A 16199-nucleotide genomic window follows, 5' to 3' on the forward strand; every position below is an offset into this window, starting at 1 on the left:
AGTCCTGGTTCTCCATCTTATTTTTTTTTAATTTTTTTTAACATCTTTATTGGAGTATAATTGCCTTACAATGGTGCGTTAGTTTCTGCTTTATAACAAAGTGAATCAGTTATACATATACATATGTTCCCATATCTCTTCCCTCTTGCATCTCCCTCCCTCCCACCCTCCCTATCGCAACCCTCTAGGTGGTCACAAAGCACCGAGCTGATCTCCCTGTGCTATTCCATCTTATTTCTGAAAAAGACTTTGTTGGATGCTTTTCAACTGAAAGAAATGATTAATTCAGCCCTGACCTTGTTCTGTCTTTGTTCATAGATAAATTCTTTTACGTGAAAAGAAATCTTTTCATTTGTGTTTCCATATCACCTGTGATTTTCCCTGCCTTCCACTGGCAGCCCTGCCAGTTGACAGGAAGGTCAGCAAAGCTGCTGATAAGAGGAGCATAAAGAGGGCTTGGTTAGTGGCAAGGGGGCAGTGGTCTACTTGCTGGCAACATGCTGCGCTTGCTGGTGTTCACCACGCTGGTCCTTTATGGTAAGTGGGTCATCTGGCTGGAGTTCTGGAGGGAGGGAGATTGAGCAGGAGGGTTGGAAAGCTTTCCTTAAGCCCAGGTCTGCTCTCTATCCCAGGATGGGAAGAAGACTCTGCCTGTGAGTCTAGCAAAAACTTTATTCTCCTGGAGCCCATGATAGAAAAGGTCGGGGGCCTCTGGTTGAAAGGTCCCTGGGCCATGAAGCAGAGAGAAGCCTCTTCCAGAGCCCTGGGCTCCCCCACCAACCCCACTGACAGGAAGACATCCTCAGCGGGCACCTGGTGGCATGTGCACTGCTGTCTCTGCCCCCTGGAGAATCCCGCCAAAGCACTGTGTGTGGGAGGGTGAGGATGGGGTCAGGGGTGGGGGCTAGGGAGCGGGGAGTCACCTCAGGCCAAGGGGTGACCCTAAGCAAGGCTGAGGCCATGAGGAGCCTCTGGGGCCTGGCGCGGCAATGTGAGATGGGTCCTTCATAGCATGCCAAAGTTCTGGGGACACGTAGGGGAAGCAGAAAAGCAGAAGGCACTTAGACTTATCTGCTTTCAAAAGGGGCTCAGCGAACTCACAGCTGGGCCCCTCATTCGCTAGGGAGGAACTGTGAGTTTGCAGACGAAGCACAACTGCCACCCGCCCTCCCACCCTGAGCTGACCCCACGCTTAGTCATCACTCACTTTTCTTCTGCCCCACAAAGGACATAGTGCCCAGGACTTTCCAGAAACCAACGCCCGGGTAGTTGGAGGGACTCAGGCCCGGAGGAATTCTTGGCCCTCTCAGGTGGGTGTTCCTTCACAGCCCCAGACTGCCGACGAAATAAGAGTTGCCCGTATCCTGATATGCAATATTATGTATGTTTGTGTATATCCTTATCAACAGGAAGCTCTCCAACCGCCTGGATTCTAGCTTTAAAAGATGAATGGGACCAGGCTTAGGAGTTTTTTTCTCAATGCAAAAGGCTTGGAGGAAAGGATTTAAACACCAATCACACTCACTCTCCCAGGCACACACCCAAACACAAACCACATTTACACTCCCAGCAATACCACTTGTGCCACACTAGCAAGACTGTGTGCCAGACCCACACCTCAGACTCTACACACCTTCACACACACACACACACACACACACACACACCCCGCACTCCACGCAGTGCGTGTCACACATGCAAACACACCTCTGCCCCCAAATGGAGCACGTTGCTCATTTGGCTATTTAAAGAGTTTCCACTTTCAAAATAGGGCAGCTAGGCTGTGATTTAAGCAATTCTAAAAGTGTAAAACTGGCAGATTAACTGGTGAATAGCCATACTTTGGGAGGAATCACTGCGATTAGAATTAAATTCAATTTACAATAGTTTGTGCCCCAATTTTCAGGGGTAGAGCTATTGTGCGATACGAGGCAATGAAGGAGGAGGCGTGAACTGATAAAAATGAATACTCCAGTGGTGTTTCTAAGTACCTGCTGGGGTGAGGGGACAGGGTGTATCTTAAAAACTTTGGAGGGGAGTTCTGGGGACCTAAGTTTGTGGCTTAGGTGATGGAGCAATTCCATGGCTACATTTCCTTCCCAAGAGGGAACGGAGGTAGAAGGAGCTGGGCTCCTGGCCCTTTGCAATAATATAGGGTAAGGAGGCTGAATGCACTGTGTGTGTATGTCTTTACTCCCCCTTCCATGTACACAGCAAACGTCACCAAACGACGGAGCACTCTTTTCTGCTGGTCCCAGGGGCATCTACACGCCCCTTCTCACCACTACTCCAGGTAGCCACTACCAACCAATCAATAGCAACAGGTCAAATGAAAACAATTCGTCATCTCTAGCCCAGAAAGTTGGAGGCTGTTTTGAGGTATGGCAGGAGTTTAAGGCGGTAACACGTGGCTTGGGTCAATGCCTTTCAAGAAACACCAACCTATCCCTCTTTTCTTCTCTCCCCATCTAGATTTCCCTCCAGTACCAGTCTGGAGGTTCCTGGTTTCACACCTGTGGAGGGACCCTCATCAGACGGAACTGGGTGATGACAGCTGCTCACTGTGTGGACAAGTGAGAAAAACAAAGACCAGCTTTTCTGAGCCCCTGGGAGGGGAAGAGTCTGGTCCTTCCGGAGGCATATGTATCTTTGACCACTCAGGGCAAGACTTTAAGGAGGTGTTTGGGGGCCTGCGGGGAGGTAGTAGGATATAATGGAAAGTACAAACTATGATGTCAGGCAAACTCAGGTTCACCTCCTGTCCCAGCTTCTTCTAGCTCTGTGAACTTGGATGGCTTACTTAGCTCTCTAAGCTCTCACTCTCTTATCTCTACCTACTTGGTAGAATTATTGTGAGAATTAAGTAGGTAAATATTTAAGTGCCTAGTCAACGCCTGACTGGTAACCATTTTTTCATATTTATCGTGAGCAATGGTTCTTAAATTTGAGCATGTATCAGAATCACCTGCAAGGCACAGATTGCTGGGCCCCACCCAATAGAGTTTCTGACAGGAAGGTCCAGGTTGAGGCCTGATAATCTGCATTTCTAACAAGTTTCCAGGTTATATTGATGCTGCTGGTCCAGGGACCATGCTTTAAGAACTACTGGTCTAGGACTTCCAGTGGTTAAGGCTCCACGCTTCCAATGCAGGGGGCACGGGTTCAATCCCTGGTCAGCGGGGAATAAGATCCCGCATGCCATGTGGTGTGGCCAAAAAATTTTTTTCTTTTTTTTTTTTTAAATCTTTATTGGAGTATAATTGCTTTACAATGGTGTGTTAGTTTCTGCTTTATAACAAAGTGAGTCAGTTATACATATACATATGTTCCCATATCTCTTCCTTCTTGCATCTCCCTCGCTCCCGCCCTCCCTATCCCACAACTCTAGGTGGTCACAAAGCACGGAGCTGATCTCCCTGTGCTATGCGGTTGCTTCCCACTAGCTCTCTATTTTACGTTTGGTAGTGTGTATATGTCCATGCCACTCTCTCTCTTTGTCACATCTTACCCTTCCCCGTCCCCATATCCTCAAGTCCGTTCTCTAGTAGGTCTCTGTCTTTATTCCCGTCTTGCCACTAGGTTCTTCATGACCTTTTTTTTTTTTTCCCTTAGATTCCATATATATGTGTTAGCATACTGTATTTGTTTTTCTCTTTCTGACTTACTTCACTCTGTATGACAGATCCCGCATGCCATGTGGTGTGGCCAAAAAATTTTAAAAACAAAAGGACTACTGCTACTGGTCTAGAAGCTTATATGTCCCTCGAAATCCCTCTATGGGCTGAGAGCCATTGTTTCATTTATGCTCACCACACCTCTCCCAAGTTATGAGATATTCAGCCTCTGATGTTTAGCTTAGTAAATTGGGAAAATGAAGTCGATGGTAGTTTTTGTCACTTCCACAGGTTAGCAAATTGGGGATGAGAGGGTTGGTTACTTCCTTATCTTCCTGGGTCTTCCATCCTTCCACTGCCTGGGCCAGATAAGATGGGTTCCTGTCCTAAAGATAAGATGTAAGATGGCTTCCCAACTTTTCTCTAAGAGGGGGAAAAGAAGGATCACTCAGGGCTTCCCTCTCTCCCTCCAGCCGAATGAGCTTCCGTGTGGTGGTTGGAGACCACAACCTGAGCCAGAACGACGGCACCGAGCAGTACATGAGAGTGCAGAGGATCGTGGTGCATCCCTACTGGAACAGCAATAACGTGGCTGCAGGGTAGGGGCAAGGCGGGGCTGGCCTGGGGCTGGGAGGTGGAGGGCTCACTGGCCAGCCACGGGGTCTTGGCTTCCTTCACATTCATCCAGGAGGACTTTGAGAATTAAGATGTTGGAGGACTTGAGAATGTATGAAGGTCTTTGGGGATTTGTTTGATCTACGCTGGTTTGCACGATTGGATCCCCTGAATCTCCTTCTCTGCAGAGTGTAATGTTCCCGTTTTTATTGTTAGTCATTATTCATTTTATGGAATAGACTCCATCAGCAAAAGTAGATTTCTTAAAATGAATCTCACAATGAGAAAACTCCTGCAAGACTGAGCTGTAAACGTTTGGAAAGGAAGTAGTTAAGGTGGTAGCCAATTCTATAGCGTGGGTTCAAGTAATTCGGATATTTCTGCAGAGCATTTGACATCTTTCTCCTTTGAGAACTCTTCTCTGCTACGAAGATCGAAGCACTCTGCTCCTTTCTGAGTCCCCATTCACAACTGAAAGAAGCGAGCTCCACTCCCCCTGGGTTGCAGACCAGAGCTAAGCGACAATGCTGAGACCTCACCAGCAGGGGCTGCTGTTAAACGTAGACTATCCTACAATCCAAATGCGTAGTTCCTCAAATTTGAGTCTTGGCGAGTCAGTCCCCTCCTTCTTCGAAGTCATTGGTTTCCAATTCCATGGTCACACAAGGCTTAGGGAGGGTTTGTTCCTGTGCTGACTTAAAGGAAGGCCTGGTCCTGCAAGAAAGCGGTCTCCTTTCCTCCCGCAGCTATGACATCGCCCTGCTGCGCCTGGCCCGGAACGTTACCCTCAACGGCTACGTCCAGCTGGGTGTTCTGCCAAAGGAGGGAACCATCCTGGCTAACAACAGCCCCTGCTACATCACAGGCTGGGGCAGGACCAGAAGTAAGTCGCCTACATTGGCACCATCCACCACATGGATCTTGATTATGTAGCTGAGCTTCTGGGGCACTTTTTCTGTGGTCCTAGGTGTTCAGAGCCAAAGACCAGGAACCAGAGATAAAATAACTGGTTCATGAAAACAAGCTAAGAACAAGCCATGGAATAGTCAAGTCAGAGATTCTCAGATTCTTATAACCAAAAAAAAAAAAAAAAAAAAGATAGACACCTTACCTCAGAGAGTATTTTGTTACCAGCCTCTCATTTTATACATAAGGAAACTGAGGCCCAAAGAAATTAAAGACCTTGTTCAAGATCACATGACCAGGGACTTCCCTGGTGGTCCAGCGGTTAAGACTCCGCGCTCCCATTGCAGGGGGCCAGGTTCAGGTTCAATTCCTGGTCAGGGAACATAGATCGGGCATGGCACAACTAAGAGCCTGCATGCTGCAACTAAAAGATGCCACATGCCGCAAAGAAGATCCCACACGCGGCAACAAAGATCCCGTGTGCTGCAAGTGAGACCCGGCACAGCCAAGTAAATATATATTAAAAAAAAAAAAAAAAATCACATGACTAGTTAGTAACTAGTTATCTGGGGCCAGAACGCAGGTATCCTGGCTTCTGCTTTGCTGGTCATTACACCATCACGCTACCTTCATAGACAGTGGGTTGGAGTGAATGAGCCAGGGGTGGCTGCAGGTACAGAGAAGTCGAGGCAGAGGAGGCTTCAGCTTCTTCCGGTCAGTCATGGGAAGATTTCTGGAAGGAAAAGTCATTAGATGACATGGAAAGGTGGGAGAGGCTATGCGCAGAGATAGTTAACAAGGGCAGAGACAGCAGGCCTGGCACAGAAAGCTGTCAGCCATCAGGCAGGATCTGAGCTCTGGAGGAGAGGCAAGGCCTTGCTAGGAGCAGCCAGTCTACTGGGGAAACTGGGACTGAGAGAGACATGCTTCTAATCCAGCTCTGCTCCCAGTTCACTCAATGTCATTGTAGTTCAATTTCCTGATCTATATATAACATGAAAGGATTGTTGTAAGTATCCAAAGAAGTAATTCATGTGCAAAGGCTTTGAAAAGTCAAAAAATGCAGATAAAGGAAAGCTCTTAAGAAATGGAAACAAGGGTCCATAGTCCCAGTTCTGCTTCACAGGGTTTACAGTGTAAGGAGGAAGCAGGACAGATAAGTTATTAACAAATAAGACCATTCTAGTTACTTAATTAAGGTATCCATGAGATTTAAAAAAAAAGAAAAGAAAAAAAGCCGCCGTAGGATTAGTGGTCTAGATTAGTGGTTTGGAACCTGGGAACAGTAGTCAAGGATGACTCCTTAAAGGAAGGTGCCTGTAGCTTTTATATAAAGAGAGACAAAAGGAGGCTCTATGACATGCAATGGGCAGAGAAAAGGAACTTGCCCCGACTTCAGCTTTCATCAGAGCTTGGGAAGGTTTGGCCGGGTGTGGAAGGTTTTTTTTCCCTGGATAGCGTCTGGGGCTGACCTCCAATGCTGTTGTGTCCTGTTCAGCCAATGGGCAGCTGGCCCAGACCCTGCAGCAGGCTTACCTGCCCACCGTGGACTACGCCACCTGTTCCAGGTCCTCTTACTGGGGCTCCACCGTGAAGAAAACCATGGTGTGCGCTGGAGGAGACGGAGTTCGCTCTGGATGCCAGGTGAACACAGGCGGGAAGCGTCAGAAGTCTCACCCCAGGTCCCTCCCCTCTCTGTTTCCCATCCCCCACCTTTTACTCACCTATTTCACACCTACTCCCACCCCTATGTACAGACTAAACTTTATATTCTAGCATCTGAAGGAGAATGATTCTGTGCTACTAAGTTTATATTCACAGAATCTCCAAGTTGAAAGGAACCTTAAAATTCATCTTGCCTGTTGCCTTCCCCCACCTCAAAAGTTTGTATGTGGCCCAACATTTGTGTGTTGGTATATGTGAGTGTTCTTTAGAAGTTATTTGTGCCCTAGATTTTTTTTTTATAAATTTATTTTTTTAATTTTTATTTATTTTTGGCTGTGTTGGGTCTTTGTTGCTGTGCGTGGGCTTTCTCTAGTTGTAGCAAGTGGAGGCTACTCTTCTTGTAGTGCACGGGCTTCTCTTGTTGCGGAATACGTGTGGGCTTCAGTAGTTGTGGCGCATGGGCTTAGTTGCTCTGCGGCATGTGGCATCTTCCCGGACCAGGGCTCGAACCTGTGTCCCCTGCATTGGCAGGCAGATTCTTAACCACTGCGCCACCAGGGAAGCCCCTGTGCCCTAGATTTTTAATGGCTGCCATGGGGCTAGGCCTGGAGTGGTGGTTGTAATTGTGTATAAGGTAGCTCCCCTCCCATCAACCCCAATTTTTCTTATAGCTCCTCCACCACCTCCCTTTTGACCCGATATTATTGATAGCAGAATGTATACAGGTGAATATGGTAGGGGAAAGTGCACAAAATCGTTTTATAATAGTATATATAATTACATATATATAAAAATCATCTCCTATTTAGACAAGATCAATCAGCAATACATCATCTCACAGATTTCTCTTTTTTTAAAATTTTTATTGGAGTATAGTTGATTTACAATGTTGTGTTAGTTTCAGGTGTACAGCAAAGTGAATCACTTATACATATACATTTATCCACTCTTTTTTTTTAATTTTTTAAGATTCTTTTCCCATATAAGCCATTACAGAGTATTGAGTAGAGTTCCCTGTGCTATGCAGCAGGTTCTTATTAGTTATCTATTTTATATATAGTAGTGTGTATATGTCAATCCCAATCTCCCAATTTATCCCTCCCCCACCCTTATCCCCTGGTGACCATAAATTTGCAGATTTCTTAATGCAGTTCAACAAATATTCTTGATCATCTGCTAAATACTAGGCACTGTGTTTGATTCATCTTTGTATTAAAGATACAAAAGATACAAAGATAAACACAGTGTCTAGTGGAGGAATGGGAAGAGCAGACATAGGACAGAACATTGTAATACAATGTGGTTAAGTGTTATAACAAAAATATGCATAGGGTGATATGGGAGTCCAAAAGATAGGTACTTACCTCTACCTATTGGTGTTGGAAAAGACTTGCCTTCCCTGAGAAACTAGAGTCTGTACTGAGTCATAAAGCTTAAAGAGGAGAAAGCCAGGCAAAAAAAGAGGAAAAGATATTCAGAGAGAGGGAACATAAAGAAAAGCATGGCCCAAGAAGCTAGACCACATAGAGAATTATAGGGCATTCGCTACCCTTAGAGCAGAGGTCAGGGCCCACAGCCTCCAAGCCCAGCTTGCTGCCTGTTTTTGCATGGTCCGTGAGCTAAGAATGTTTTTCACATTTTTTAATGGTTGGGAAAAAATTAAGAAAGGAATAATATGTCATGGCACATGAAAAATATAAAATTTCAGTGTTCGTTAAAAAAAAGTTTTATTGGAACACAGCCTTACTTGTTCATTACATATCGTTTATGGCTGCTTTCGTGGAGTTGAACAGTTGCAAGAGAGACTGGCCTGCAAAGCCTGAGATATATTTACTCTTTGGCTCTTTACAGAAAAAGTTTGCTGACCTCTGGGCTAGAACATAAACTACTACCATACTAGGGAATGTCAGGAGATGACACTAGAGACAGGTAGGAGCCACATGACTTAGGCCTTCAGATGTCATGCTTGGGGACATGAACCTTTATCTTAGGCACTGGGAAACCACTGAAGAGTTCTAAACAGGAGAACAGCATGATCAGATTTGCCTTTTATTTATTTATTTATTTATTATTTTTTTGGGCTGTGTTGGGTCTTCGTTTCTGTGCGAGGGCTTCCTCTAGTTGCGGCAAGCGGGGGCCACTCTTCATCGCGGTGCGCGGGCCTCTCACTATCGTGGTCTCTCTTGTTGCGGAGCACAGGCTCCAGATGCGCAGGCTCAGTAACTGTGGCTCACGGGCCTAGTTGCTCCGCCGCATATGGGATCCTCCCAGACCAGGGCTCGAACCCATGTCCCCTGCATTGGCAGGCAGACTCCCAACCACTGCGCCACCAGGGAAGCCCCAGATTTGCCTTTTAGAAGCACTCTCTGATGACAAGGTAAGCATGTTTTTGAAGAGAGCAAAATTAGCAGGGAGACTGCTTAGGAGACTATTGCAGTTATCTAGGCAAGAAATCTGAGGGCCGGAATTAGGGCAGTGGAGAGGAGTCAGGAGGCTCAGGAATGACTTCCAGGCATCTGATTTCAGTGATTTGGGGGAGGTGTTTGTTGCCTCTATGAGACAATATTTATAGGATTTTGGAGGGAAGGTTGAGTCTGACAAATTGAGTCTGAGATCCCAGTGGGACATTCAGTTATAGTTAACTGGTAAGAAACTATATATAAAGAGAGTGGAGCCTGAAGGAGAAAGCTAAGCTAGAGATAAGCTTAACAGGAAATGAGATCCCTCAAAGTCCCCCACCCCCCATCCCCACCTCCCCCAGGGAAAAGTGGTAGAATGAGGGGAAAAAAACCAAACAAACAGTGAGTTGGGAAGAACTGTGATAACATAAATATTTGAGTGCTTCAGAGATAGGTGGAGGACAAAGGACCCGTAAGGATCTAAAAAAGAGGTAAGAGAAAAGCATAGTAAATAAAGGTTTTATAAAATCTCAGGAAATACTGATAGGTCATCACATAGTATACATTGCAGCCAGGAGCCATTGGATAACTGAAAGTGGCTACTTTGGCAGTTGGCGGGTCACTGGTAACTACGGCTACAACAGTTTCAGTGGAGTGGTGAGGGCAGAAGCTTGATTGAAGGGTAAGGAATGAAGAGGCAACACTGGGTCATTTGTAGAGATGTGGATGGACCTAGACTCTGTCATACAGGGTGAAGTCAGAAAGAGAAAAATATCGTATATTAACACATATATGTGGAATCTAGAAAAATGGTACAGATGAACCTATTTGCAGAGCAGGAATAGAGACGCAGACGTGTGGACATGGGGCGGGGGCAGGGAAGGGGCGGGTGGGATGAATTGGTAGATTAGGTTTGACAGAAATACACTACCATGTGTAAAATAGATAGCTAGTGGGAACCTGCTGTATAGCACAGAGAGCTCAACCCGGTGCTCTGTGATGACCTAGATGGGTGGGATGGAGGCGGGGGAGGGAGGTCCAAGAGGGAGGGATATATGTATACATATAGCTGATTCACTTCGTTGTACAGCGGAAACTAGCACATCATTGTAAAGCAATTATACTCCAATTTAAAAGAAAGAAAGGTAGCAAAGGATGTAGAATACTCTTTCAAGAATCTTGGATGAAAGTGAGGAATTTTAAAAGCCTGGTAGCTTTAAGGAGGATGACAGTCATGGAGGGGGTGGATCTTTTAAGAGGGAAGAAAATTGAGTGTGTTTCTGGGCAGAGAGGAGAGGATCCTGTAGAGTCGTAGAGAGGGAAAAAATGGATGAGACAAGATCCCGGACGAGAAGGAAGAGATGAAGCAAGAGCACAGGTGGAGCTGGCCTTGAACAGAATAGGGACACAAAAATGTGCATGGACATGAAGGAGAGTGCAGGCTGGGTAGCTGGAAGTTGGCGGGTGTTCTGCCATCTTGCTTCTATTTACTCATGAACTAGGAGTCAGATTAAATGCTGAAAATGAAGGGACAAGGGTTGTTTGCGTCTGGATTAATTGAGGTGAATGGGTTTAGAAAGACTGGCCTCCATGATGTTACTGATAAGCTGAGGTTGGAGACCATGCAGTAATCACAATGGATATATGATTCACTCCATTCAAAGATCTAGTTGTAGGGAATGGATTAATCCAGGGCTGGGTTTTCATGCATTATTGGGACATAAAAGACAAGACTGCAGATCAAATGCAAGCTCCAAGCTAGGTGGAGAAGGAAGAGAAGCCAGAAGGAGGCTGGTAGGCTCACTGAAATAGTAGAATCAAAGATTAAAGGGTTTTTGTGTTTGTTTTAAAGATTTTTTTTTTTTTGATGTGGACCATTTTTAAAGTCTGTCACTGAGTTTGTTACAATATTGCTTTTGTTTTATGTTTTGGCCCTTTGGCCACAGGGCATGTGAGGTCCTGGCTCCCCAAACAGGGATTGAACCCACACCCCCGCCCCCCGCACTGGAGGGCTGAGTCCCAACCACTGGACCTCCAGGGAAGTCCCTAAAGGGTTTTTTTGTGAGCACTTAGAACTATGGAAGTAAAGTGAGCAACTCCTCCCAATTTTCCCAGGGCTTCCCCAGTGTCAACTGAAAACAAAACAAAACCGCACAGCCTAAAAGTTGAGAATTATGTTTTATTCCGTGATCTTACTAAGGACTATAGCCCGGGAGACAGCCTCTTAGACAGCTCTGAGCAACTGTTCCAAAGAGGCAAGGGGGGAGCCAGGATATATTGGAGTTTTTGCTGAAAAAAAAACATGGAGACAACCATCAAAGATTACTGCTAATAACAAGAAACAGACCTCTCAAGTGAATGATTTTAGTGTTTTTCTGTGTATGGGAAGATGCAAGAGTCTGGGCTTACAGAAATCATTCCTTTGATATGCATCGTAACTATCTAGGGCCAGTATCATTTTTCTCCATCCTGAAGTCCCCTCAGGATGTGGAGGGTGGCTGTGGCTGGTGGCTTGATGGCGGGCAACATTCGTTGTTTCCCAGAATGGAAGGCAAAATTCTTTGTTTACTGACATGGCAGGCGACATTTTTTTGTCCACACCAGTGTCAAAACTTAAAAGTCCTACATCCTGGGAACCCTACCTGCAAGTTGGGGCAAAAAAAAAAAAAAAAAAGATGAACACATAAGTCAAGCTCTTACAGGTCCTCACCAGCCACCTTCACCTATAACCTCTTAAGGTTTAACCTTTCGGAGTTTAATTCACTTTCCTCTGCTGTCTCTCAAGGCCTTGAACTCTGAAAAACTAGAGTACTTTTCTTCTGGCTGCCACTCCAGATAGGCAATTCTCTGAGGCGATTGTGTCGCCAGGTCTCTTCCCATTGGAATTTCCCAAATATTGTGTCTTTGTTTCCTGGGCTTTCAGATTTCTGGGTCCCAGCCCTTCTCCTCAGAGTGGATTCACTAAGCCCCTCCTCTCACCTCAAGCCACCGTCTCCCACTGAGCTCTTTCCCACCTCTTCCTTCTGCCCTAAAATCCTCAGCCACACCCTCCATCGCTACAGTCTTTGTTTCTTTTCAGGTCAATTAGCATAAGAAAATCGTATGATATACAATTCAATTACCTTCCATTCCTCTAGCTTAGAAATACTAGCAAACCCCTATTAGAATTTGGATGGAAGATATTTAAACTGTTTTGTTTTGTATTGAGTACAATAATCTAAAGGAAGCATCTTCTTTCCCTAAACATAGTTGGGATGGGGTACAGCTATTTCCTTTTTAAAAGAATTATCCCCAATTTGAACTTTTGGTCTCTTTCCCTAGTTCTTCTTTTTTTAAGTTTTAATTTTTATTGAAGGTATGTGTATTAAACTGCTTAATTTTTATTGAAGGTATGTGTATTAAACTGCTTAAGCCAATAAAACTATGAGGCTTAATAGTGGGAAAGAACAGTCGTAGTGTTCCTTCCACCACCTCAAGTTCTCCCTCCCTAGAGGGGACCACTTTCAACTCTTCAGCTGATTTCTTTCAGTGTCTACTTCCTCCTCTCTAAAAGCATATACTTATATTGCCACTTAATTTTTCAGCTCAGGCATTATGCAAGATGTGCAACCTCTCTTCCTTTTACAGATATATACTTGCCCCCAGCATGAACTTTTCTATCTGCACCCCCAACCTCCCCAAATAATTTTGGTTAAATTAACATTTAGTATTTATTATGATTATGTAAAATGCTATTTCCTGCATAATTTTGTTTTCCCTGGGGTTAATAATTGTCTTTTTAAATTTGCATAATGTATACTCAATTTATCACCAGTTCAGCCCCAAACTCTCCACTAATTTATAAGTGACCTATTTTATCTTCTCTTGACCCTAGTGTTCTGTGTCTTGGTATGGGTCTATCTGCATTCATTTTGAGGGACACTTAGTGGGTTTTTTCATTCTGGAAACTCCAGACCTTTGCTTCTGAAAATGTTTATTTATTGATCATTTCCTCCCCTCCATTTTTATTTTCTCTTTCTAGAATTTCCATTATTCACACATCTACCTCCTAAATTGGTCCTCTTATTTTCATATTTTCTCTCTATATATTTTGTCTGCTTTATCTCCTAACCCAATCTTTCATTTCTACTATCATATTCATAATTTCCAAAGGCTCTTTTTGTTTTCTGAATGCTCTAATAGCTTGCTGTTCTTGTATCATGGATGTAATATTAATCATAGTTTTGTTGTTTATATTCTTCTCCCTGCATAATTTTGGTTGCCTTCATTTTTTATTTCTTTCTCTTTGTTTTGATCTTTTTTTTTTCTTAATAAGGAGGTTTTAATTAATTTATTTATTTATTTTTTAATTTATTTATTTTATTTTTATTGGGTCTTTGTTGCTGCGCGCGGGCTTTCTCTAGTTGCCGTGAGCGGGGGCTACTCATTGTTGCGGTGCGCGGGCTTCTCATTGCGGTGGCTTCTCTTACTGCGGAGCACGGGCTCTAGGCGTGCGGGCTTCAGTAGTTGTGGCTCGCGGGCTCTAGAGCGCAGGCTGAGTAGTTGTGGCGCATGGGCTTAGTTGCACTGCGGCACATGGGATCTTCCCGGACCAGGGCTCGAACCTGTGTCCCCTGCATTGGCAGGCGATTCTTAACCACTGCGCCACCAGGAAAGCCCCTTGATCTTTATTTTTATATTGAGGCTTTCTTCAGATGTTTGGTCATCCTTGACCATATGCTCTCATTTCAGAGTGGGACAGTGAAGAGCTGATAGGTAGCTCTGAGCCTTAGGTGGGGTTCATCTATAGTGAACTGCTTTGTCAGGGGATCTGGCTAGGCCGTTTCATTGGGGGACTTCCAATGTTAGTATCTTTAGATCTTCCCTCTTGTGCTGGTCAGATTCTCCACAGAAATATCTTCCAATTTTATGTCTGGAATCGCAGAACTGACATTCTGGGAACTGAGTAAGGAAACGAGTGTCAAGGTCACGGTCTGTAAACTCCGGTTTGTCTGATTCTAAACCTGAGCATGTAACCACTACCCAATACATCACTTTCTCTTCTCTTTACGCCAGTTTAGTTTAACATGTTTTGACTACCTACCCTGTGTCTAAAGGCTAAGTCTAATTAGACCCGTTGGTCTGAATGCTGGGGATAAATAAATCATTAGAACAACCTATCCCCTCACCCCAGGTTCAATTTAAGTCAGTAACAGCTATTGAGCCTAAGATGTTCAAAGTTCTATGCTAGCATCGTGGAGAGGAAAATATCAGTAAGATGTAGTTCCTGTCTCAAGAAGCTCACAGATAAGCGTGGGAGGTAGAAACAAATTATGAAACCAAAATACAAGGCAGAACATGACATAAGTGCTACAAAAGAAAGGAAGAAGTGCTATGGTTGTTTAGAAAGGAAGAGGAGATTCATCTTGATTGAGGGGATATGAAGGAAGTGGGGATTTTAATTGGAGCTTTTAAACAGTGCAGGATTGTACAAACAGAGATGGGGGGTGGGTGGGTGTAAGCAGAAACAAAGTCCCAAAGATCAAAAGATCTGGAGTTTTAGGACACTGCTTCTCCTCTCCACAGGGTGATTCTGGGGGCCCCCTTCATTGCTTGGTGAATGGCCAGTATACTGTCCACGGTGTGACCAGCTTTGTATCCAGCCTGGGCTGTAATGTCTCCAGGAAGCCCACAGTCTTCACTCGGGTCTCTGCTTACATCTCTTGGATAAATAACGTGAGTCCTCTCAAATGATGGTTTGAAATAGGGTTACCTGGAGACCCATGCACTGGCTGGGGTGGGGAGCAAAAGTTAAGCAGAGGAAGCCATCCTCTTCCTCACCGCATTCAAATGTTTACTCCTTTCCCTTCCTCCATAGTGTACTTTCGCTCGATAACGTTGCCATCCTGAGTTCCACTTCACATACCCACTAAGAATGCTTCACTGTATTGTTTACTGCTTAGGGTAGGGTGGGTGGTGGCAACAGCAGATCTGAACCAGGTACATATCAGTGCTGTCCAAAGTCAAAGCCAAGGGGAAAATGGCTTCCCTCTCCTGGGCGAGGGAAGAGGCACTAACCTTCTCCTCCACCAGTTCTAAGGGCATCATGAGAATTTGCTCTACCCTTTGCCAAGAGGTTTTACCACCTTAAATAATGCTTGAGGGTTAGGTGAGACTATACCTACACTGACCTGGTGGTAGAGCCTCACAGTTATCCCACCTATACCCTCCAGTCTTCAAACACATTCTGGAGTCTTGTGGCATGAACCTTGACTCACAACCGGTTCAAGGTCTGCCCTTGACACTAAGTCTTGAGTATGTGCCTATAACATTGAATTGTCCTGACACAGCTGAGAACTACTTCCTGCCCCCCCCCCCCATAAACCCAGTACAGGGCCATACTCAACTGGGAGCCCTGAAGGAAAAAGAAAGGAGGTGGGCAGAAGTTACTGACTGGATATAACCGGTTTTTCCTTCAGGTCACTGCCAACAACTGAACATGTTCTTGTGTCCAACGGCCTTCCCAGGATGATTCTTAGATCCACAGCAGGACTTGAGGCCATCAAGGAAAAACCATTCTAACAGACTATTGAGCCAGATACAGAAAAGCAAATAAAATTGAATATATATATTACCCTGTGTCTTTTTATTTGTAATCAAGCCCTCTAGTGGAAATGCAGTTATAGGGCCTGAGTTGGATTTCACCACATTTCTGGGCTCGTTCTTCCATTTGCTGCCATCTCTATCAGTTCACAAACTATGCCAAGTGAGAGTGGTCTTACATTGTCCTTTTTGGATTATGTTAGGACCTACTCATCCATTAATCTGCCCATCTGTCCCTCCTCCCAAACATATTTGCTATATTCAAAGGCACAGAGGGCTTTAAAATGTTCCTGAGTGACTAAACGTGCCCTGACTCTCCCAAGTAGACTGTGAGCTTGTCCTTCTTTTGTTTCTCCCTTCAGTGCCTAGAACAGGGCTCACCCCAAAGTTCTCAGTCATGGCATCTACACGGATACAT

The 16199-nt window shown here is 44.8% G+C and overlaps 1 protein-coding gene across 1 annotated transcript; it reads left to right on the forward strand.

The window, feature by feature from the left end:
- The first annotated feature begins 450 nt into the window (after positions 1-450).
- On the forward strand, positions 451-15771 carry CELA1 (chymotrypsin like elastase 1). The gene is made up of 8 exons (XM_007179373.2): positions 451-537; positions 1228-1310; positions 2473-2573; positions 4088-4213; positions 4976-5112; positions 6634-6779; positions 14765-14914; positions 15658-15771. Exons 1-8 carry the CDS (start codon positions 498-500, stop codon positions 15673-15675), a joined length of 801 nt encoding a protein of 266 aa, XP_007179435.2. The 5' UTR covers positions 451-497; the 3' UTR covers positions 15676-15771.
- Positions 15772-16199: the final 428 nt, after the last annotated feature.

The sequence above is a fragment of the Balaenoptera acutorostrata genome, chromosome 11 (genome assembly GCF_949987535.1).
Source record: "Balaenoptera acutorostrata chromosome 11, mBalAcu1.1, whole genome shotgun sequence".
In the NCBI taxonomy this organism is placed as follows: domain Eukaryota; kingdom Metazoa; phylum Chordata; class Mammalia; order Artiodactyla; family Balaenopteridae; genus Balaenoptera; species Balaenoptera acutorostrata.